The following is a 24708-nucleotide window of genomic DNA, read 5'->3' on the forward strand; positions in this document are numbered from 1 at the left end:
AGTGCAAGACAAACGTGTGCAGAGTGCAAGACAACTCGAAAGTGGCACCTCCCCTCATTTCCTTTGTGTTTGCGAGGTATGAGAATGCCATGTATTTTAGCGCTCAAACTTTAAAACGTAACTTTTCAAAAGAATAGATATTTGAAATTTACCGTAATTGTGGCATATTAAACATAGTTATGTACTTAGGCAACTTATGTACTTTAGGCGATCACAGTTTAAAACAGGAAAACACAGGAAAGGCACGGCAAATAATCTGAGATATGAGCAGGCAGATGCGGAGACCTGTGAGCAGCTGAAGGGAGCCCGCCTCACCTGTCAGTCCGCAGCGAAGGACAACGACGACCGATGGACTCGCTAGGGAAAAGCCTCATTGGCTCGGGGTAGCTGCCAGCGACTCCGGAGAACGGTGAAGCGGTTCGGAATTTTCCACTGTCAGTGTTCCGCTCCGTGAAAGGCAGGGATCACCTAACGCTCTGGACCAAGCTACACCTCCCAGGCACAGCAGTACAAGTGTTCCTGCCATCCCCCCACGGGCTTGCATTGTGCTGTAGCCTCTCACAGGCACAGATGCGATGACGAACGCAGGCGAGGCGCCGGGGAGCAGGGGCCCCAACCCCCTGTACCGGTCCCCGGCCTGGTGGGACCCGGCGCGAGGGGAGCTCACGCAGGCTCCGCCTCCAACCCCCCTCCGTCTTCCACAAAACTGGTCCCTCGTGCTGAAAAGGTTGGGGACCGCTGCTGCAGAGAACGAAATACTGCGAGGTCGTAACCTCCAGGAAGAAATGATATATGTGCTCGGTGCTAGGCATGCCGTAACCCCCACGGGTTACAATAAATCCCGAATATAACTCCTCACAAGGGTTGGCTAGTTGTAGTAAATGAGCTCCGGGGCCAGACAAAACGGGATCAGCTCCTGGCTCTCTCTCCTACTTTGGTCAAGTTCCTCTAAGTTCTCTCAGTATGAAAGACGAATATTGCTACTTCCCATAGAAAGGGCTGTTTCAGGAATTACACAAGACTGTGTCTATAAAACCCCTAGAACAGACCATGGCATATGACAGATGGTCAAAATATTGTGGCCATAATTCCTGTAATTCCTGCCAGGTGCCTAACATTTCTCACAATGGGAGCGTCTTCTCTGCAAGCAGGCATTCTGGCAGCACTGGGATGGTCTATTTAATGTTAAATCCGTGGGCATATAGACATGGGTAAGGAACACAGTCATATCTTGAGGAGTCTGCTTGATTTAAGGGAGTGGCTTTCTTACTTAGTTGTCCTTCTACATTCACAGGACTCCCCCCTCCCATCTGTTTTCAAAAGAACTCTAATGAGGAAGCTGCCTACAGAGTGCCCCGGGAGTGAAGGCTTCTGGTTTTCATGGGAGTAGAAGACCCAGAGATTTGCATCTGGGAACTGCAAGGATCCCTGACCTGAAAATCAAAGTGGCAAAAACAGGGGTTTTGTAGTCAGTTTAAATTTGAAATCTCGACTCTCGCTCTCACAAATTTGTAAAACAGGGTGAACAATATCTACCTCCCAGGATTTCTGTTAATGTTTAATGACTTACGTCAAACCCCTAGCAGAAAGTCCTTATGAGATTATAGGTGCTCAAATCTGACTTTCTGTTCTTTTAGTACCTTTTGGTAGGAAACAGAAAACAAAGTGGTCAGAGAAAAGGAATGCCGGCACGAGGTACCCGAATGCCTTCAAAGCTGGAGATCCCCACCAAGGAAAGCATGACTCCGGGTCAGGCCCCGGAGACCAGTTCATTGCCTACTGTTTACAGCACTTAGTTCACTCAGTTTCTCTGCTGAGAAGGATGCTTTTGGTAACCATCGTTGCCAGGCCGCTAAACAGGACCAAGGAAGCTGAAGGTTTTTTCTTCTTGAGAGATCAAGAGAGAACTTTGAAGGCAAAAACATCTATTTAGTTACATCCTCTTTCCTCAGTAACTGACTTTAAAAGGCCATTTAACAATTATTGATTATTTATCCACTGAGTGCCTTTTCTAGGTTTATAGACTTCTACTTCTAAACACCTTTAAAGAGAAGAAACGTTTATTTTTGGTGTTCCTCATTAGTGCATTCCAGCTGGCTCTGTGTGGGAGGCAGTAAGGGGAAGGACCACTGGGAGTCAATATAAAGCCTTATTATGTTAGAAATCCACACGTTGCCTATTAGGACAATGCAAATCAGGATCACAATGAGATACCACCTTACATTCATTAGGTTGGCTACAGTAAAAAACAACAAAAAGTAATACGCGTTTATGAGGATGTGGAGAAACTGGAATACTTGTACACTGCTGATGGCAATGAAAAATGGTGCAGTCACTGTGGGAAATGGTGTGGTGGTTCCTCAAAAAATAAATAAATAAATAAACCGAGAATTACCATATGAACTGGCAACCCCACATCTAGGTATACACCCAAAAGAACTGAAAGTAGGGACTTGAATGGATTGTTTGTAGACTCACGCTCATAGGAGCATTCTTCACAACAGATGAAACGCGAAAGCAACACAAGTGTCCGTTGATGCACGAACAGCTATAAACCTTTGCTATATACTTACTATGGACTAATATTCAGCCTTAAAAAGAAGGAAATTCTGACATATGCTACAACATGGAAAAAACAAAGGCATTATGTTAAATAAGCAAATCACAAAAGAACAAATGATGTATGATTTCACTTATATAAGGCCTGTACAATAGTCAAAATCATGGAGACAGAAAGGAGAAGGGTGGTTATCAGGGGCTGTGTATGCATGTGGTGAGGGGAGAACAAGGAGTTACTATTTAATGAGTATGGAGTTTCGGTTTCACAAGATGAAAAGAGTTCTGGAGTTGGATGGTGGTGATGGAGGCACAATACAATGTGCTTAATATCACTAAACTCTATACTTAAAAGAGTTAACAAAATAATATTTGTTTTCTGTATTTTACCACCATAAAAACAAAAAGTTGAAAAAATGAAAGTAAAACGAAGACTTTTGCAGATAAACAAAACCAGAGAGTTTGTCACTAGTACAAGAAACGTTAAATTATGCTAAAGCACTAATGATGAGTTCTAGATATGGTTAACACGTGGTCAGATAGGAAAGACTTTTTCTCATTAAAAAATCCCTTTTAAAGGTAAGAGACCAAAACAAAAATAGTAACAATGTATTACGAGGCTTTTAATGTCAAATCATTAAAAGATTTTAACTCATCTCTCAACTGATCTCTTTCTGTTTGCCTTTTACCACAAGCATCAAAGATTAACCAGGCTGTGATACAGTTTGATATTGGGTGGCGTGATTCCTCTAAATTTCTCCTTCTTTCTCAAGATCACTGCTGCTATTTGGGATCTTTTGTGGTTTCGTATAAATTCTTGAAGTGTCTGTTCTAGTTCTGTGAAATATGTCATTGGTATCTAGATAGGAATTGCATTGAATCTGTAGATTGCTTTGGGTAGTATGAACATTTTAATGATATTCTTCCTATCCATGAATACCATATGTGCTTCCACTTATTTGTATCATCTTCAATTTCTTTCTTCAGTGTCTTACAATTTTCTGAGTATAGGTCTTTTACATCTTTGGTTAAATTTACTCCTAGGTATTTTATTCTTTTTGAAATAATTGTGAATGGGATTGTTTCCTTAATCTCACATATGTGGAATCTAATGAACAACGGAACTAACAAGCAAAATAGAGATGACTCATAGAGAGCAGGCTGACCACTCTGGGGTTTGGAGGTAGAAGGACCAAGTGAAAAAAAAAAAAGGATCGTGGACACAGACGACAGTGCGGTGATTGCGAGGGGAAGGGTGCTAGGTGGAGGTGGAAGAGGGTATAAGGGGGATAAATGTTATTGGAAAAAATACAATAAAAATAATCTATTTTAAGAAAAGATAAACCAAGCTGTGCCTTTCACATTTTGTTTGGAAATCACCTCCGTTAAAGATCCAAGTTCACTGCTTACAGGTTTTACTTCCAGCCAGTGCTACAACATAATTCGATCAAGTGCTCTGCTCCTCCGCAGAAAGGGTCACCTTTTCTCCAGAGACAGTAACACGCTCCTCGTCGCTGTGTGAGGACTCAGCAAGGCACCTTCAATGTTCGTATTTCTAGGAACATTCTGTTTATGGCAACCCACGTATTCTCTAAGGAGATAAAGCTCTCTCTATGGTTTTTACTTCTTTCTGAGCTCTCACCACAATCACTTCTAAGGTCCATATTTATACCAATGGTCTTTTCAAGCTGATTTAGACTTTTTCTAATTTAGCACTTCAAAATTATTTCAGCCACTAAACATGACACAGTCCCAAAGGCATGTCTCCAGTTTCAGGTACTTGTTAGGGAAGCACCTTACTTTCTGGCACCAACATTTGTACCAGTTTCCTAGGGCTGCCATAACAAGGTAGCTTACAACAACAGCAATTTATTCTCTCATAATTCTAGAAGCTAGAACTCTGAAATCAAGGTGTCAGCAGGACCATGTTTCCTCTGAGACTCTGGGTAGAATCTTTCCCTGCCTCTTCCCACCTTCTCGTGGTGCCTCTCTATTCTTGCTGTCCTTGGTTTGCAGGTGTATGACTCCAGCTTCTGCCTCTGTCACCACAGGCCACTCCCTGTGTGTCTCTGTCTTCACATGTCATTTCCTCTCCTTATAAGTACACCAGTCATTAGGAGTGATGCCTAATGACTTCATTCTCACTTGATTGCATTTGCAAAGAGTCTATTTTCAAGTTAGGTCATATTCATAGGCACCGGGGGGCTAGGACTTTAACATATTTAGGGGGACCCCAATTTAGTTTATAACAGAGACTAATAAACAGAATGTATAAAGAGTTCCTGCACCTCAACAATAAAAAGACAAAACTCCAATAAAAATTTGCAAAGGATTTGGAAGGCATTTTCCAAAGAAGATATATAAATGGTCAGTAAACACATGAAAAGATGTTCAATACCACTAGTCATTCAAGAAATGCAAATCAAAACTGCGCTAAGATAGCACTTTACACACAAGAGAATGACTGTAATAAAAAAAGATAGAACATACGTTGGTGAAGATATGTTGGAATTGGAAGTCTTATACACTGCTGATAGGGATGTTAAATGGTACAACTCATGTGGAAAATAGCCTGACAGTTTTTCAAAAGTTTAAAGATAGAGTTAACCTATGACCCAATATTCCGATTCTAGGTACATACCCAAGAGAAATGAAAACCTGTCCACACAAAAGTTGGTACCTGAATGTCCACAGCAGCATCACTCATAATAGCCTCAAAGTGGAAACTACCAAATGTCTATCAATTGATGAATGGACAAGCAAAAAGCGGTGTATGTTAGCATAACAGAATATTATTCTGCCACAGGAAGGCGTAAAGTACTGATTCATGCTACAATTGGTTGTGTTTTGAAAACACTATGCAAAGTGAAAGAAGCCAGATGAAAAAGGCATATACTGTATGACTCCATTTATATGAAATGTCCAGGAGGGGCAAATTCATTGAGACAGAAAGGTTAGTGGCTGCCAAGAGGCTGGGGTCTGGGTAATGGGAAATGGCTACTAATGGTAGGAGGTGTCTTTTTAGGGCGATGAAAATACTCTAGAATAAGATAAATATTCTAGAATTGCACAACTGTGTGTAATTTTTTATACGAAAAATCACTGTAATTTTTATATGAAACTGTATAATTTAAAAGGATAAATTTTATAGTGTGCAAATTATATTTCTATTTTTAAAAATAAATTTGATCAAATATATGTAAGACCTGTGTGCTGAAAACTGTAAAACATTGCTGGTATAAAGTAAAGAAGACCTAAATAAAGGGAAAGTCAGGCCATGTTTACACGTTGGAGGACTCAATATTGATAAAATATAAATTTTCCCTTAATTGATCTAAAAATTCAATGCAATCCCAATCAAAATTCTAGCAGACATGTTTGTCAGAGTTGAGAAGTTGATTCTAAAACACATATGGAAGTGCAAAAGACCTAGAACAGCCAAGACAACTTTGAAAAAGAACAAAGGAGACATTTTCTTTCTGACTTTAAGACTTAAAATGACAGCATAGTATTATCCTAAGAACAAATGTATGGATAAATGGAACAGAATGGACTTCAGAAATAGACTTGCATAATCAATTTTTAATAAAGTTGCCAAAGCAATTCAATAAGGAACTAATTGTCTTTTCAATGACTGATTCTGGAAAAATCAGCTATATATTTGGAAACAAATGAATCTCAATATTTAGCTCACAGCATATACGGAAATTATAACTCAGTGGATATTAAACCTAAATGTAGATGCTAAAAACCTTTAGAGAATAGGAAAAATATTTTGTGACCTTGCTGTAGACAAAGACTTCTTAGGCTTTTTGTGTCCTATCATAAAATTATAAAAGACAGAGTGATGATTCTGTCTCCATCAAATCTTCAAAACAACTACTCTTCATAAAACTCTGTACAAGGAAGTAAAATATAGTCAGAAACATTGGATTAAAGAACAAACCAACAGTAATCAGAGGGGAGGGGAGAGGGGGATAATGGGGAATAACAGGGGAAGGGCTATCTTCAAACATGTATAAAGGATACATGGACATGTGTCCTTTATGGAGGGTAGGTTTGAGGGTGGGAGACAGGGATGGGTGGGTGGGGGGCTGAGGTGGGGTGAAAATGGAGTTAAGTTTACTAACTTAAACAATAATAAAAAATGATATACTAAGAGAAAATATTTGAAATATGTATATCTAATGAAGGACTAGTATCCAAAATATGTTAAGCATTCCAACAACTCACTATAAAGAATAACAATGTCATACTTATAACAAGTAAAAATGAACAAAATGTGAACAGATGCTTCACAAAAGAATGTACACAAAGGGCCAAATGGGCACGTGAAAACATACTCATTGTCACTAGTGTTGAAAATCAAATTAAAAAAACAAAGAGATGCCACCACATGTTTGCTAGAATTTAAAAGATGGATAATAGCAACGTTGGTGAAAATAAGGAGGAACTAAAAGTTCCATACTATTGTTGGTAGGAATGTAAAACAGTACAAATTTTTTGAAAACGAGCCTGGAAGTTTCTTATAAAATTGAATAGACACCTACTCTACAACTGGGTTAATTCTACAGCTAGGTATTCACCCAAGATGGGTAGAAAAACCAATATACGAATACTAGATGCAGCTGTATTCACAGCAGTCAAAGGTGGAAACAACCTGCTCGTCTACCAGCCAATGGGTGGATAAATAATGCATAGTATACATGCATTATTAGTATACATGTAGGAATACTACTCAACAATACAAGAAATGAACTACTGATACAGGAAACAACATGGATAAATCTCAAAAGCATTACAAGTGAAAGAAGCCAAGCGTAAAAGAGTGTACACTAGATGATTCTATGTGTTTGAAATTCTAGAAAGGTATGATAATAGAAAACGGTGAAGTTAGGGGTATTGACAGCAAAGGGGGAGGGAAATTTTTAGGCTAATGAATATGTTTTCTTTCTTTCTTTTAATAATAATAATAATAATAAATGTTTATTATTTATTATTATTTCTTTTTTAGAGAGAGGGGAAGGGAGGAAGAGGGGGAGAGAAACCTTGATGTGAGAGAAAAACATTGATCGGATCAGTTGCCCCTCTCACACGCCCAGACTAGGGACCGAACCTACAAACTAGGCATATGCCCTGACTGAAATCAGACCAGGGTCTTTGGCTTTGTGGGACCAAGTGAGCTACACTAGCCAGGGCTATTTTCTTTCTTGATTGCAGTGGTTGTGATTATACAAATGGATGTATTTGTCAAAGCTTATTAAACTCAACTTTTAAAATATGTATGCTTGTATTATAGTAAATATATCAATAAAGTTAATTTTATAAAAAACATAGAAAGAACTTTTAAACATATGAAAGTGTTCAATATCACTATAAATAGGTAAGTAAAAATTAAAACTGCATTGAGACACTCATTCTCATGTATCATTTAGCGATAATACAAAAGTTGACAATACATTCAGTTGATGAATTTTTTAGGAAACTAGTTTTCTCTTATTGCTGGTGGGAGAGGAAAAAAAGTACAATTTCCACACAATAGTATCTGGCAAATAGTATTTACCCAAATTACAAATGCACTGACATCTAACCCCACAATCTCATTTCTATGACTCTATCTTATAGAAATACTTACATATACTATATGCAAAGGACACCAAGTGTCCAACAACCTGAGACTGGTTAAATAAATTATAGTACATCACACAACAGAATGCTAGACTGCCCTAAAGAATGAGGAAAATCTCCTTGTATGATATGGAAGAATCTCCAGGAGCATTTAGTTAAAAAAAAGAGAGAGAGAGAGAAGGAAAGAAACTGAGAAGGGTGAAAATCTGAATAAATATACAAAAGCTTATGTTTAAATAAATAATAGAAGGATAAATAAAAATAATTACTAATAAATCAACTTGCCTTAAATTAGAGCAACACTGGATTCTTTGGGAACAATTTTGGTAAAAGTTACTGAAGTCCTGCCTGGAAATTCCTTTTTTCCTTCTCTCCTTCCTTCCCTCCTTCCTTCTCTCTTTCCCTCCCTCCCTTCCTTCTTTTCTACAAAAATGAGTTATTTACCTCCAAGGGGATTTTGGGAGACAGGTAGTCTACTAGTTCCTTGGCTGAAGTCAAGGAATCCTGTGACTATAGTTTCCCTGATGCCTAAAAGGGCTGGTATATAGGACCCAGGGAGTTACAATAAAAACAAATTCAGTGAATGAGATGCCTCAGTAACACGGGATGTCACTCATATTAAGCACGTAAGGGGAAAGGCTGCCCCCAAGAATGGGGGGGGGCAGCTCCTTCACCTGAATGTGTGAAACAGCCCTGTGGAAGACACATCGCCCCTCACTTCAGTTTGGCTTGTGTTTGATCACTGATCACTCTGTCCACTACTTCAGAGGCTGATCATGCTGACAAGACTAGACACAGTACACACTGCAGCCACGCCCCAGTTACCCACGCCCCCACCATCTGTTGATTCTACAAATCAACTCCATTCTGATGATTAAAGATACCCCAGTTGGCTGCATCTTTGTAAAATCCTTCTTTTCTTTAAAGAGAAAGCCCTTCATATTTTTCAAATTAATTATTCCCTGTGGGGGAGAATTGAACAGAAATACAGCCTCTGCACCTTCATTTCTTCCTCAACTCTAATGGCTGAGCCACAGAGAAAGACAGGCAATCAGAAGAGAGTAGCAAGCGATCAGCACCGATTGCTCGGATATACTCTGTAAGTCTGTGGCTCCCTTAGAAATTGGAGATCAGAAGGAAGAGAACTTTAACATACCTGTACATTCTGGTCAGCACCCAGAGTTTTCCCAGCGGAGTGGTTTCCAAGTTGCTTACTCTCTTGAGATTCACGAATCTCTTCTTTAAGCCTTTCAACCTTAAATACAAAAGTATTTTAAATACTAAAGTTGGACAGGTGGGGGACTGGTTTTGTTTCCAAAATATACAAGTAATTCATGAACACACTCTTTGTCTAAAAAAAAATTCAAACAAACAATATATAGGTATAAAGAGTAAAAAGTGCTATTTTTCTTCACATAACCTTACCCCAATAATCCCTTTCCCCTTTCCAGAAGTAACACTGTTCACAGTACACTGTTTCTGAAGTTTATCTCCCATGTATATATGTATACAAGTATATCAGACATAAATACATATCAGCATTAGATATTTAAATTTACAAAGACTTTGTTTATTCATTCTCACTAATGATTACAATTTTAAATTTCGGTAAACTATACACAACACAAAATTTACCATGTTAACCCTTTTTAAGTGTACAGTTCATTAGCATTAAGCACATTCACATTATTCTCCAACCAGCACCACCATTCATCTTCGGATTTTTTTTCATCTTGCAAAACTGAGACTCTACACCCACTAACCAGTAATTCCGTATCCTGCCCTTCCCACAGTCCCTGGCAACCGCTGTTCTATTCTGACTACTCTAGGTACCTCTTATAAGGGACAGCACACACTATTTGCCTTTTTGGGGGGCTTGCTTATTGCAATTAGCATAATGTCTTCAAGTTTCATACATGGGGTAGCGTATGTCAGAATTTCCTTCCTTTTTCAGGCTGAATAATATTCCATTGTATTTTTATCCATTCAGCTGTCAATACATCGAGTATGTATTGGCATACAAGGTTGCTTCAACCTTTTGGCAATTGTGAATAATACTGTTAAGGATATGAGTATAATAGAACCTGTTGAAGCCCCCTTTCTCAGGCCTTTTGGGGACACATCCAGAAGCAGAATTGCTGGATATTATGGTAGTTCTATGTTTCCTTTGTAGAGGAATTGCCCCACTGTTTCCCACAGTGGCTGTACCATTTTACATCCCCACCAGTGCACAAGGATTTTAATGTCTCCACATCATCATCAGCATCTGTTATTTTCTGTTGTTTTAATAATAGCCACCCTAATGGCTATTTATTCATTCTCGCAATGAAATTTTTGGTACCTGGTATATATGCCAGGCACTGTGTTACAGACATAGAGATACAATTGTGAATTTAATATAAACTAAAATTGAAGGGATATATAATATACCCAGAACTTGAAAGTACATATTAAAAATCAATTAATTGCGCCCTGGCTGGTGTTGCTCAGTGGATTGAACGTGGGCCCTCGAACCAAAGTACCGCAGTTCAATTCCCAGTATAGGCACATGCCTGGGTTGCAGGCCTGTTCCCAACAGGGGACGCATGAGAGGCAACCATACGTTGATATTTCTCTCCCTCTCTCCTTCCTTTCTCTGCTAAAGATAAATAAATAAAGTCTTTTTAAAAAATCAATTAATTGCTAAGGAGAAGTGGTTAAAAATGTAACACAACTAAGGGGTAGTATTAATAATCTCAAACATATCCAGTATAATAGAGTAATAATTTCTATTTGGTAAATGTGTTGAGTGTAAACTATTATCTAAATCCCCATTAAAAAGAAGAGATCATAAAGCCCTGGCTGGTGTAGCTCAGTGGATTGAGCATGGGCCTACGAACCACACAATCGTGGTTCGATTCCCAGTCAGGGCACATGCCTGGGTTGCAGGCCAGTTCCCAGCAGGGGACTCACAAGAGGCAATCATACATTGATATTTCCTTCTCTCCTTCCCTTCCTTTCTAAAGATAAATAAATAAAATCTAAAAAAAGAGAAGAGATCATAAATTCATACAATAGCAACAAGATTACTGTTTAGCATAGGTAGTTAAGATGTATAGAATACAAACACTGACAGCATGCGTTCAAGTCAAAGGATGGCATTTTCCTGGGATCCTAGAGCCATGAATATCCATCCTCAATAGTGACCAAGAGGTGGTGTGTATCTTTATTGCTCTTCTGCTGGGTTGTTATTCTACACACATTTCAAATAATTCTAAGAACAAACTAAATTAAACAACTTACCACTTCCCCAAGCACTTTTCTTTCTGAGTCAAGTGATCGAACCCGAGTTCTTAAAGCCAGAATTTCCTCATTCAGTCTCTGATTATACTCCTTTGCTTTCTTTAGGTCAATTGAATCTAAAACAGAGGAGAATGCACTCTATTCAACCAGAACAACGTTTTCACTTGGAGGCATTAACTCCCAAAACTGAGCAAGTGCGGTTTCCTGACTTTTTGTCATGTCTCTGAATCTAATGTCTAGCGCCAGCATATTTGACCAGCCTAATGAAACAGAACAGAATGTGTTTTATTTCTCACACCAAGACTAATGAATTGAACTTTTGTGTGCAGGGTTTCCAGTAATAGAAGTTCTTCCAGGACCCAGAATTTTTAAACAGTTGAGCCTATCTTCTAGAAGTTAAATGATTTTAAAAAATGACCTTCCTGGCTTCCGTATGGTCTTGTCTCTCTTACACACCCCACATACTCCTAGATACTTCTCGTCTATTCACTAACAGCAGGTGCCCTGTAGGTGCCCGAAGTAAACTGGGAGCAGTGAAAGAACACAGTTACCACGTTAAAGCAAGTTAATTCATCAAAGCCATCTCTTTGCCTGTAGCTACACCGCCATTAAAGCTGTAGCACCTCAGCTTAGCACCTGATGTTAAGACTCGCTCTTTCTGGTGCTCATCAAGGTTCTGATAATACAAACTTGCTGCCTGCAACTTTCCTGAATTTGTAGCTGTTTCTTTTTAGCTGTTTTCTCCTTATTTCTCTTTTCTTTTCTTTTTCTATTCTTTCCTTTCCTTTTCTTTTTTCTTTCCCTTCCTTCCTTCCTTTCCCTCCCTCTCTCTCTCTCTCTTTCTTTCTTCTGCTTTGAAGTCTTTGTTTCCCTTCTTCATTGCCTATTTTGTATTTAAGTTGTATTAATTTTTCCTTCTTCATATTTTCTCCCTTGCTACACTCATTTTTTCTCCTAAGTGTGTAAATTTTTTAAATTTGAAAAATGCTAAAAACACATTAAAAAGAAAATAAATTATTCACAATCCCTACATATGTAATATATATTCACAACTCACATATAGTCAAAGTATATTGACTTTGAACACTTAAGATATGTAGGAGATATACTAAGATATATATATGATATATATCATCTATCTATCTATCTATATATATGAGAGAGAGAATGCAAACGAGATTTGTTCTACCTTTGGCATATGCAATTTTTAAAAGTTTAAATAATGTTATACCTACTGTCTGCAGTGTTACTGCCTGCAGCTTCATCACTTGCAAACATTCCATGGATATATTGACAGGACAATCTTTATAAAGTCATTTTTTATTTCTTATTTGGAACTATTTTTAATTGAGGTATAATTATATACTATATAACACACATATCTTAAGTGTTCAATGAACTTTGACAATTTTATGTACCTGTGAACTTCCCCCCAAACAGATAAAGAACATTTGCATCACCCCGTAAAGTTCCCTCACATCCTTTTCAATCAGCTCTTTACTCCCATCCACCCTGACTCCCTGACTTCTATCACGACAGGCTTGTTTTGCTTGTCCTTGGTTTTCATGTAAATGGAATCTTACAATATATGTATTTTTTGTGTCAGGCTTATTTCACTCAGCATATATTTTTGGGATTTATCTGTGTTATAGCAATAATTTGATCTTTGTTCTTTAGTCCATTTAATTAATGTACCACAATTTGTTTATCTATTCTCTCATTTTGTTCTGCGTAGTACACCACTGTCCAAATGGGCTAATTCACTTAACCTCACCATGACTCAGTTTCTTCATCTGTGAAGTGGAAATAATTATACTTACTGCTTGGAATTGTTGTGAGGATTAGAGGGAATGCCTGTAAAGGGCCTGGCATAGATGTAGTAGTAATAATAGCAGTAATAATAGCAGTAGTAGGGCTATTATTATTATAATTGTTAAATAATATTATTTTAAAACATTGTTTAATGTTATATTATTATTTACTGTATTATTATTATTAAATATTACATCTGCTGCCCTGGCTGGTGTGGCTCAGTGGATTGAATGCTGGTGTGCAAACCTGAGGGTTGCAGGTTCGATTCCCAGATCAGGACACCTACCTGGGTTACGGGCTGGGTCCCCAGTGGGGGCGCACAAAAGGCAACCACAATTGATGTTTTACTCTCTTTTTCCCTCCTTTTCCCTCTATCTAACTATAAATAAAATCTTTAAAATAAAAAAATTAAATATTACATCTGCTAAAATGACTCACCATTTTCTTTCAGCTTTATCAAATTTGCTTTGAGTTCTTCAATTTCTAGTTGAGCCTTCTCAAGTACAGTATCTAAAAGAAAACAAAGCCACAGGGTGGGACAAAAGTATGTTTAGAGTTGTTCATATGGAAAATAATATGATCATTAATACATAATAACACAAGAATAAACTCTGTTTCTCATACTCACAACTGTGAGCCTACTTTTGCCACCCCCTGTATTTGTGTACAGAGCACATAATTTGTGTAATAATCAAATTTCAAATAACTGTTGGGCCTCCTATCATGGATGAAAAATCTCCCAGAAGTAAAAGACTAATACGCATCTTATAAGAGATCATTCCTAATTACAAAGAAAAGGTGGATGGGACAAAATCCAGAGAAAATCAGGCAGAAGCTATTAAGAGTCTTATAGTGGAGTTGTGCAGGATGTGCTTAATTTCTCCAGAAAAAAAATTGGCAATACGTGTGAAAGGTCTACCTGAAAAACCCGTTACAGTCTCAGGGCCAGAGGTATTTATAGGGGGCTGGTCACATATACACGTACATCATCTTCTGCACAGTGCATACTAAAATCCCAGGCTGTCAGAACAGAAGGAAAGCAGGACTTCAGCATAAACCACTGTTTGTACAAACAGCTTAGGCCCCGTGAGCTGCTTTTATGGATAACATATTAAAAGACTTGCTAATTCAGCTTCCCAGCAGTCTGCTCCCAGTTTACTCACTGTAGAGACAGATTTCAATTGATAGCTTAGGATCTGCCAGACCTACCAGCTGCTGATGGAGCAGGTGCCATGTGATTGCGCTCTGTTGTGTCCAAGTGTAACTGAGTAATGGGTGTACCGCTTTTCCTTTCTCCTGTATTGCAAGCAGCAAAGACCAGTTCTCACACAGCCAAATCTTTTCTTTTCTTTTTTAAATTGGGTTTATTGGGGTACAATTGGCAGACAGTAAAATTCATCCTTTTAAGTATATAGTTTGACAATTATATATAAGTATATACCCAGCAATCCAATTAGGATATAGAACAATTCTATTTTCTAAGAAGTTTATTTGTATTTACTGTTTAAAATGCATCCTTCAAAAATCTCAAACGTCCTGATATTTTTTGTTTTCAGTCTCACAATCAATTTGACAGAATCATTATTATTTTATACATATAAAATTCTCTAGATGTGACCTTAAGGTAATCCACAAATGACATTTGAAAAGAATCAGTCTAATTTCTTCAATAATTGCAGATTATAAATATTGAAAAGAGACAGAAATTTTTAAATGTTATACTAAAATAAATTATAGATAAAGCAAAGACTAAAATATAAACAGCCAAACCATAAAAGCACTAAAAAGAAGAAACCCAGAGGTGGACATTCTCAACACTGTAGTGATGGGGAAAAGTCTCTACACATGCAAACCCAGAAACCATAAAGAATAGTTCTGGCCCTGGCCAGTGCGGCTCAGTCGGTTGGAGCGTTGTCCCCTATACCAAAAGAATAGCCCTGTTAAATATGACCTGATAAATATTAGCATTTCCATGTGGCAAAAAACAAAACACCCCAACATCACATTTGTAACCAACACAAAGCTCATATCTAATATATATAAAGAACTCCTGTCCTGGCTGGTGTGGCTCAGTAAATTGAAAGTCGGCCTGTGAACCAACAGGTTGCTGGTTTGATTCCGTGTGGGCACAGGCCTGGGTTGTGGGGGTGGGGAGTCCCCAGTTGGGAGCGTACAAGAGGCAACTGATTGATGTTTCTTGCACACATTGATGTTTTTCTCTCTCTCTTTCTCCTTACCTTGCCCAATAAATAAATAAATAAATAAATAAATAAATTCTTTTTTAAAAAAAGAATTGTGCACTTCTTGGTAGGTATGTTATGCCTATGCTTCAATAATAATTTGTGGACACTGAAGAAAATGAGGGTCTTTATCAGATTTTTACATGTTTATCTGATAAGATTATTTTCTCAAGGTACTCATGTTTCACCTGAAAAAAAGATCATTACACTTAAAACACAGTAGACTTCTGGTCAATATAGTAGCATAGGTAAACATGGCTTACCTCCTTGCACAACCACATCAAAATTCCAACTATACTATGGAACAATCATCACTCAGATCCATCAGAAATCAAATTGAAGGGAAGTCTGACAACTATGGAATTAAAGAAACCACATCCATCCAGACTGGTAGTCAGGGGACAGAGATGTGAAGCAAGCTGGTCCCACAACCACATGTGGTGGATAAAAATTTGGGAGAGATATCTCAGGAGCAAGGAGTCCCAGCCCCACACCAGGTCCCCCAGCCCAGGAAGGTAAATACCCATAACTTCTGGCTGCAAAGATCAGCAGAGACTTAGTCAGTGGAAGAAACTGCTGGATTCTCAAGCAGTTCCCTTTAAAGAACCCACACATGGACTTGCTCAGACTCACTCCCTCTGAGCTCCAGATGGGGGTTGCTGCTTGAAAGGCACCAGTGGCATACAGGGAGGACTGATGTGTGTCAAGATGAGAGCTGGGGGATAGCTTTCTCCCAGTCAGAAAGGTGGGCAGAGGCCACTGGTCCCTTCTCTGAATCCTCCACCAACAGAGCCAGCAGGCTGGAGCTATATCTGAGATTCCATCAACTGGCTAATACTGTTTTCCCCACCCTGGAGATCCCGAGACTCCATCCCACCCAACTTATGGACCCACTCAAGCTGTTAACAGTCACTTTTCCACATGAACGGCTGGTCTTGGCTCATGCTTCACAACTTCCTAAAACCTCTCAACCAAACAACAGTTGGTCTCAGTGAGCCCCCAGCTCCCATACCTCTTACTAAGTGGCCACAGGCCTGGCACTAGCAGGAGGCAGCCTAGATTCACAGTTTGGCGTCACCTGGAAATCTCCAAGACCAGCACAAGTAGCAGCCATCTCAGATTGCTTTATAGTCTAGGCAGGGTGGTCCTGCACAGAACACAGGTGGGGTCTGAACTTGGCCTATATCACCTGGGAAATCCCAGAGCCTGCTCACCCAGTTGGACAGCTATAGACCTTGTGGGAGTACCACCACCCTGCCCCTGCACAGTTGATCCTCCATGGAGTACAGAGGTTGGTGGTCAGTGGTCACAGCCAATCCTTACAGTAGAATTGACCTGCCAAGAGCAACCAAGGCCCAAGTAGAGTAGGAGGGTGTACTCAGCCCACATGAAGGGCGCACCTCACAAAAGGTGATAGAGGAGGCTGTGCCAAAGGACTCCGCAGAACACCTACTATATTAGGCCACACTACTAAGACAGGGAGTCATAGCAGCCCTACCTAATACACAGAAATAAACACAGGGAGGCTGCCAAAATGAAGAGAGTAAGAAAATGGCCCAAATGAAAGAACAGTTCAAAACTCCAGAAAAAGAGCCAAACAACATGGAAATGAGCAATCCATCAGATGCAGAGTTCAAAATAATGATTAAAAGGATGCTCAAGGAATTTAGTTCATAAAAGATTCAGTCAGAAACAAGGGATACACTAATTGAAATAAAGAGCAATTTACAGGAAAACAACAATAGAGTGGATGGTCCCACATTCACATCATAGGGGTAACAGAAGAAGATGAGAAAGAGCAAAAAACTGGAAATCTATTTGAAAAATAATGAAAGAAAACTTTTCTAATCTGATGAAGAAAACAGACATGCAAGTCCAGAAACACAGAGAGTCCCAAACAAGATGAATGCAAAGAGGCCCAGTCCTAGACACATCATAATTAAAATGTCAAAGGTTAAAGATGAAGAGAAAATTTTAAAAGCAGCAAGAGAAAAGCAGTTAGTTACTTACAGGTGAGTTCCCATAAGACTGTCAGCTGATTCCTCAAAAGAAACTTTGCAGACTAGAAGGGATTGGCAAGAAATATAGAAAGTCATGAAAAGCAGGGACCTACAGCTAAGATTACTCTATGCAGCAAAGATGCCATTTAGAATCGAAGGGCAGGTTAAGAACTTCTGACACACAAAAAAAGAGTTCATTATCACAAAGTCATTATTATATGAAATGTTAAAGGGACTTATTTAAGAAAAAGAAGATCAAAACTATGAACAATAAAATGATAAGAAATGCATATCTATCAACAACTGAATCTAAAAAACAAACTAGACAAATAAGAATAAAGACAGAATCATAGATACGGAGAGCATTTTAATGGTTGCCAAATGGGAAGTGGGTGAAGAGGTGAAGGAATTAAGAAGTACAAATTGGTAGTTACAGAATTGCCATGAGGATGTAAGGTACAGTACAGGAAATGAAGTAGCCAAAGAACTTATATGCACGACCCACGGATATGAATAAGGTTGTGTGAATTGCCTGAGGGAGTGGGGTTGCTGGGTGGAGAGGGCAAAGAGGGAAAGTTGAGACAACTGTAATAGCACAATCAACAAAATACAATTTAAAGAAAACAAGGTCAGAAATGTTCTTCTGTAACCACAGCTTACCTAATTTAGTCTGTTCCTTCTCGTTCCCTTGCAGCTCATTAGCGAGCCTTCGGATTTCCTCATGGGCCATCCTTAACCTCTTTGCTATTTGCTCCACATCTCTCTCTATGCAGTTTTGTGAAGTTTCATCTTTTTCGATGTCTTTGTTATGGAACTAAAATAAAAGCATTGTTAGTAATAAAACAAAAAGTATACTCTTACAACATTGCACTATTTTATGTGTTTAAAAACCACCAAGGTGACCAACAATATTTCATTTATATGCATCTTTTCATTAAGTTGAAGCTTATAAAATTGGTGATATTTGATTATTTTTGACCTATAAACATGCCTGTAGTGTGTGGGTTTTTGACTTTGGGAAAGATTTCACAATACGAGTCTGGGTGATTTTGATTCTACATTTATTTATGAGGGTGACAGTAAACAAAGGAAAGACTTAGGGTAGAAGAAGTAACAGGAGAGAACCTCAGCAGAGCTCTGCTTTGGCTCCCTAGAAAAGCTACAGGTAAGGAGTAAGGTGAGGCAGGGCAGCTGTTAGCTCACTGGAAAGTAAAGGTCAAAGAGACAGAAGTGAGTCAAGGCAGGCTGCTTTTAGTTCACCAGAAAGTCAGAGAAAATGTGGGTCCTGGAGACAGGATCAGTGGGTAAGCCTGGGTCAAGTTGCTGCTGCCCACTGCTCCCCTGGCTGCAAGTCTCCTTGGGAGACTATATTTTACTTAACATCTGTTTTTGATTGGTTGGTTTTCTGGTTTAACCCAAGCACATAGTAAAAAAGATTCAAGCTCTATAAAATTGAATGAAAAATTAATTATCTTCTCCCCCCAAATCCTTAGCTCCACACTCTTATGCTACCGTTGCTAAGCTTCCTTTGTATTCCTTTCCAATCACAGCCCCCTTCCTCCCCAAAAGTACATCCCCCTTCCTCCCCACAGAGGCACGCATTTCGAAACAACAAAGGTAGTAGTTTAGTTTTGCTTGTTTTTGGACATTGCATGTAAGGAATCAACTCTGGCAATTACATTTTTATAAAACATTATGGTTTTTTCCATTTTGTGCACTTTTTATTAGGGTATAATTGACATGAAACATTTTATTGCTTTCATGTGCCCAGCATAATGATTTGATATTTGTATACATTGAGAAATGACCACCACAATCTAGTTAATATGTGTCACAATACGTAGTTACAGAATTTTTTTTCTTGTGATGAGAACTTTTAAGGCCTACTCTCAACAACTTGCAGATATGCAGTACAGTATTATTAATTATAGCTACCACGCTGTATATTACATCAGCATAACTTATTTAATTTTTATTGAATTTATTAGGGTAACATTGGTTAATAAAATCATATAGGTTTCAGGTGTACAATTCTATACTATACCTGTAAATTGTATTGTGTGTTCACCACCCAGAGTCAAGTCTCTTTCTGTCACAATTTAATGCCCCCCCTTGTAATCACTATACTGCGTCTTTCTATGAGTTTTTTTTGCTAATCCCTTCATCTTTTTCACTCTAGCCCCCTCCCCTCTGACAGCTGTCAGTGTGTTTTCTGTGTCTGTGAGTTTGTTTCTATTTTGTTTATTTTGTTCATTAGATGTCACAGATAAGTGAAATCATATGGTGCTTGTCTTTCTCTGACCGTCTTATTTCACTTAGCCTAATACTCTCCAGGTCCATCCATGCTGTTCCAAAAGGTAAGATTTAGCAATTCCACTTCTGGGAATTCATCTGAAAAACCCAAAATAACAATTCAAAAGAATGTAAGCACCCCTATGTTCACTGCAGCATTGTTTACAATGACCAAGACTTGGAAACAGCCAAAGGGCCCACCAGCAGAGGAGTGGATTAAAAACCTGCGGTACGTTTACACAATGGAATACCACACAATAGCAGTAAGAAAGAAGAAACTCTTACATTTTGTAAGAATATAACATACATTTGGACAATGTGGAAAAATCACACTGGGACAGTACGTACATCCTTCCAAATATGTTTGGAGCTCCTCTTTTGAGGAGTCCTTTAAAATGTAAAGCACATTATTTTAATTATTTTTCTTTTAAAAATATTTTATTGATATTGCTATTATAGTTGTCCCAGTTTTCCTCCCTCACACACTCCATGCAGCCCATCCCCCACTTCCATAGTAAAGCACAGTATTTTAAATGTCAGTTTGAAACAGGGTGATAAGAAGCTGGAAAAATTCCTGGGTGAGTGGAATGGGGAAACTGAAACAAGAAAATTAAACAGGGCCAAACAGTTTGAGCAACTTACAGACAGCTGGTGAATCAGAAGAACTTATCTCCTTTAACCAAGGAAAACTGAGAGTGAGTGGTTTATAACTCTCCTCCCTCATCAAAGAATACCTAGCTTAAATCTCCTTGGTCTGGGACATAGAGCACAGATGCCCAATTAATGCCATTTGTGTCAGCTAAACCCAAGGACAGATGAAGTCAGGGGAGCAAATAACAAAAACCCCATTAAAAGCCAGACAAACTCAAGATAAAAGTAAAACAGTATAGCAGACCAAAGAATATTCCCCAAACCCCTCATATGTGTTCATTCCCACAAATCAGCATATTAAAAGTACACCTGGAAAGCTGATGAATTACAAGGCCTTGTTCTTGTAATATTCCTTGGGCTTCCAAATCATCCTATGTGGCCCCATTTTGGTTGGAATGACTCTCTCTTCTACTTTATGCACAGGTAAATTTAACATTAGCCTATGCAAAACAAAACTAGGGAGGCAATGAAATGTTTACATTTCATAACATTTTATAATAACGAAAACCTTTCTGCTCTGGCTGGTGTAGCTCAATGGACTGAGCACAGGCCTGTGAACCAAAGAGTTGTTGGTTTGATTCCCAGTCAGGGCACATGCCTGGGTTGCGGGCCAGGTCCCCAGTGTGGGGCCACATGAGAGGCAACCACACATTGATGTTTCTCTTCCTCTTCTCCTCTCTCTAAAAATAAAAATAAATAAAAAACCCCTTTCAAGTACTTGTTCTAATTCTTTCTGTCCATTATTAGGAAAACTATGACCTAATAGTGAAAGGATAGATAGGAATAGAGTCATCGAAGACTTGACCCCCAACGTCAACTTGTTTTATAAACTCCATCTCCTTAATGACTTAGTCCATCTTCCCTTCTCTAGTTACACTCTGAGCCTTGTGTTTGGTTCTTGTTATTTAATTAATTATATACCTTGTCCTGAAATCCCTGCTTCCAATCTGGCCCCTATCCAATCCATACATCCACTGTGACCAGAGTGTTTTTTTCTAAAACACAAATCAGATGATGTTACTCACCTCTTAAAATCATTTAGCGCCGCTTCAGGCCATCTATAACCAGTCAATCATTCATACATTCAAACATTTTTATTTTTATAGTATCTTCCAGGACCACTGCTGGGTACTAAGTCCAAACTCTTTATCATATGAATCTCACATGATGTGGTTCCTGAAATACCTCCAAACACTTTTCTCAGCACTCACTCACATAAACCAGTCTGAACTATACACTATTTTGTCTTTCCACCACCAGAAATGTTTTTCTCTGTATCTTCATCTAGATAACATCTTTTCAGCTTGAAAATACTACTCAATGTCACCTCCACTGGAAGTCTTTTTATCCATTCTGTCTAACTCAGCCCCTCTCCTGAGTTTTCCTAGTTCCTTTTTTCTTGAGAAAATATTATACTTTTAAAATATTTTATTGTTTATGCTATTAGAATTGTCCCAATTTTTCTCTTTGCCCCTCTCCACCTACTCCTTCCTCCATTCCTACAATCAATTCCACACCATTGACTATGTCCATGGGTCATACATATATGTTCTTTGACTAATTCCTTCACTTTTTTTTCAAATAGTCCCCACCTTCCCCCTCCCCTCTTACAACTGTCAGTTTGTTCCATGTTTCTGTGCCCCCGAGTCGATTTTGGTTGTTAGTTTGTTAATTAAATTCCACTTATAAGTAAAACCATATGATATTTGTCTTTCACTGACTGGCTTATTTCACTTAGTATAATAGCCCCCATTTCAATCCATGCTGTCACAAAAGATAAGAATTCCTTCTTTTTTACTGCTGCATAGTATTCTACTGTGCAAATGTACAGCTTTTTTTATCCACTCATCTACTGATGGGCACTTAGGCTGTTTCCAAATCTTGGCTTTTATAAAAAATAATGCTGCTATAAATATAGGAAGCATTATTTTTTGAATTTGTGTTTCAGGATTCTTAGGATATATACCCAGCAGTGGGATCACAAGGTCAAACGGCAATTTCATTTTTAATTTTTTGCTGTTTTCCGCAGTGACTTCACCAGTCTGCATTTTCATCAACAGTGCACTAGGGGTTCCCTTTTTCCCACATCCTCACCCACACGTGTTGTTTTTTGACTTATTAATGGTAGCCATTTCGGCAGGTATGAGGTGATATCCCAGTGTGGTTTTAATTTTCACTTCTCTGATGGCTAGTGATGATGAGCATTTTTCATATGTCTATGGGCCATGCGTATGCCCTCCTTGGAGAAGAGTCTATTCAGGTTGTTTGCCCATTTTTAATTGGATTGTCTGTCTTCCCGGTGTTGAGTCATATGGGTTCTTTATATATTTTGGAGATTAAACCCTTGTCCAATATATCATTGAGAAATGTGTTGTCCCATACAGTGGGTTCTCTTTTCAACTTGCTGATGGTTTCTTTAGCTGTGCAGAAGCTTTTTAATTTGACGTAGTCCCATTTGTTTATTTGTTTCCCTTGCCCTAGCAGATATACCAGCAAAAATATTGCTATGTGAGATATCTGAAATTTTACTGCCTATGTTTTTCTCTAGGATTTTTATAGCCTTGTAGCTCATATTTAAGTCTTTTATCCATTTCAAGTTTATTCTGGTGTTTGGTGCATGTTGGTAGCCTAGTTTCATTTTCTTGCAAGTACTAGTCCAGTTCTCCCAACACCATTTATTGAAGAGATTGTCTCTACCCTATCGAATGCTCTTATCTCCTTTGTAAAATATTAATTAACCTTAAAGCCCTGGGTTTATTTCTGGGCTCTCTGTTCTGTTCCATTGATCTGTATGCTTGTCCATATGTCAGTACCAGACTGTTTTTAGTACAGTGGCCTTACAGTATAGTTGGATATCAGGTACCGTGATCCCTCTTTGTTCATCTTTCTCAAGATAGCTGAGGATATTTGGGGCTTTTTGGCTTCATACAAATTTTTGGATATTTGTTCTACATCTGTGAATTATGCCATTGGTATTTTAATAGGAATTGTGTTGATTTTATAGATTGCTTTGGGTAGTATGGACATTTTAATGATGTGAATTCTTCCAATCCATGAACACTTCCACTTTTTTGTATCCTCCTCAGTTTATTTCTTCAGTGTCTTATAGTTTTCCAAGTATAGGTCTTTCACCTCCTTGGTTAAACTTACTCCTAGGTATCTCATTTTGTTGTTGCAATAATAGATGGGATTGTTCTCTTAGTTTCTCTTTCTGATAGTTTAATATGGGTGTGTTAAAATGCCACCAATTTCTAAGTATCAATTTTGTATCCTGCTACTTTGCCGAGTTCATTAGGTCCAGGAGTTTTTTGTGCAGCCTATGGGGTTTTCTATATACAATATCATGCTGTCTGTGAATAATGAGTTTTACTTCCTTCTTTCCAGTTTGGATGCTTTTTATTTCTTCTTGTCTGATTACTGTGGCCAGGACTTCCAGTACTATGTTGAAGAAGAGAGGTGACAGTGGATATCTTTGTCTTCTTGTTCTTTTTTTTTTAAGATTTTTATTTTATTTTATTTTTTAGAGAGGAAAGGAAGGAGAGAAGGAGAGAAATATCAATGTATGGTTGCCTCTCGTGAGTCCCCTGCTGGGAACTGGCCTGCAACCCAGGCATGTGCCCTGATTGGGAATCGATGTCTTCTTGTTCTTGATCTTGGAAATATTTTCGTTTTTGCCCATTGTGTATGATATTATAGGTTTTCATATATGGCCTTTATTATGTGAATTGTGATCCTTCCATTTCTACTTTACTGAGAGTTTTTATCATAAATGGGTGTTGGATTTATCAAATGCTTTTTTTGCATCTATTGATATGATCATGTGATTTTTATCTTTCTTTCTGATTATGTGATATATCACATTTATTGATTTGTGAATATTGTGTCAACCTTGCACCCCCAGGATAAATCCCACTTGACCATGGTGAATTATCTTTTTGATGTATTGCTGGATTCAGTTTGCTAATATTTTGTTGAGGATTTTAGCATCTCTACTCATAAAGGATATTGGCCTACAGTTTTATTTCTTTGTCCTGTCTTTACCCAGTTTTGGAATTAGGATAATAATGATATTGTAAACAGAGCTGGGGAGCCTTCTGTCTTGAATTTTTTGTAATAGTTTAAAAAGGATTGGTGTTAGTTCTTCTTTGTGTGATTGGTAAAATTCCCCTGTGAAGTCATCTGAACCAGGACTTTTGTTTGCTTGGAGTTTTTTGAATGTTGCTTCAATTTCATTGTTATTAGTCTAT

The 24708-nt window shown here is 38.3% G+C and overlaps 1 protein-coding gene across 5 annotated transcripts in view; it reads right to left on the bottom strand.

Annotated features, from left to right (window-relative positions):
- Positions 1-24708, bottom strand: part of CCDC30 (coiled-coil domain containing 30) — a 103806-nt gene that overhangs the window by 59442 nt on the left and 19656 nt on the right. For 4 of the 5 annotated variants that reach the window (XM_037032527.1, XM_037032526.1, XM_037032528.1 and 1 more), the window contains 4 exons: positions 18179-18332; positions 13717-13788; positions 11467-11582; positions 9341-9439 (listed from right to left, as the gene is read on the bottom strand). In XM_037032527.1, the coding sequence (XP_036888422.1) occupies positions 9341-9439; positions 11467-11582; positions 13717-13788; positions 18179-18332 (441 nt within the window). Of the gene's footprint in view, positions 1-9340; positions 9440-11466; positions 11583-13716; positions 13789-18178; positions 18333-21382; positions 21704-24708 lie in introns of those variants that run through there. The other variant, XM_037032529.1, reaches the window with a different exon arrangement.

This window comes from Sturnira hondurensis, unplaced genomic scaffold (genome assembly GCF_014824575.4).
Source record: "Sturnira hondurensis isolate 20B ecotype Veracruz unplaced genomic scaffold, ASM1482457v3 Scaffold0021490, whole genome shotgun sequence".
Lineage (NCBI taxonomy): Eukaryota > Metazoa > Chordata > Mammalia > Chiroptera > Phyllostomidae > Sturnira > Sturnira hondurensis.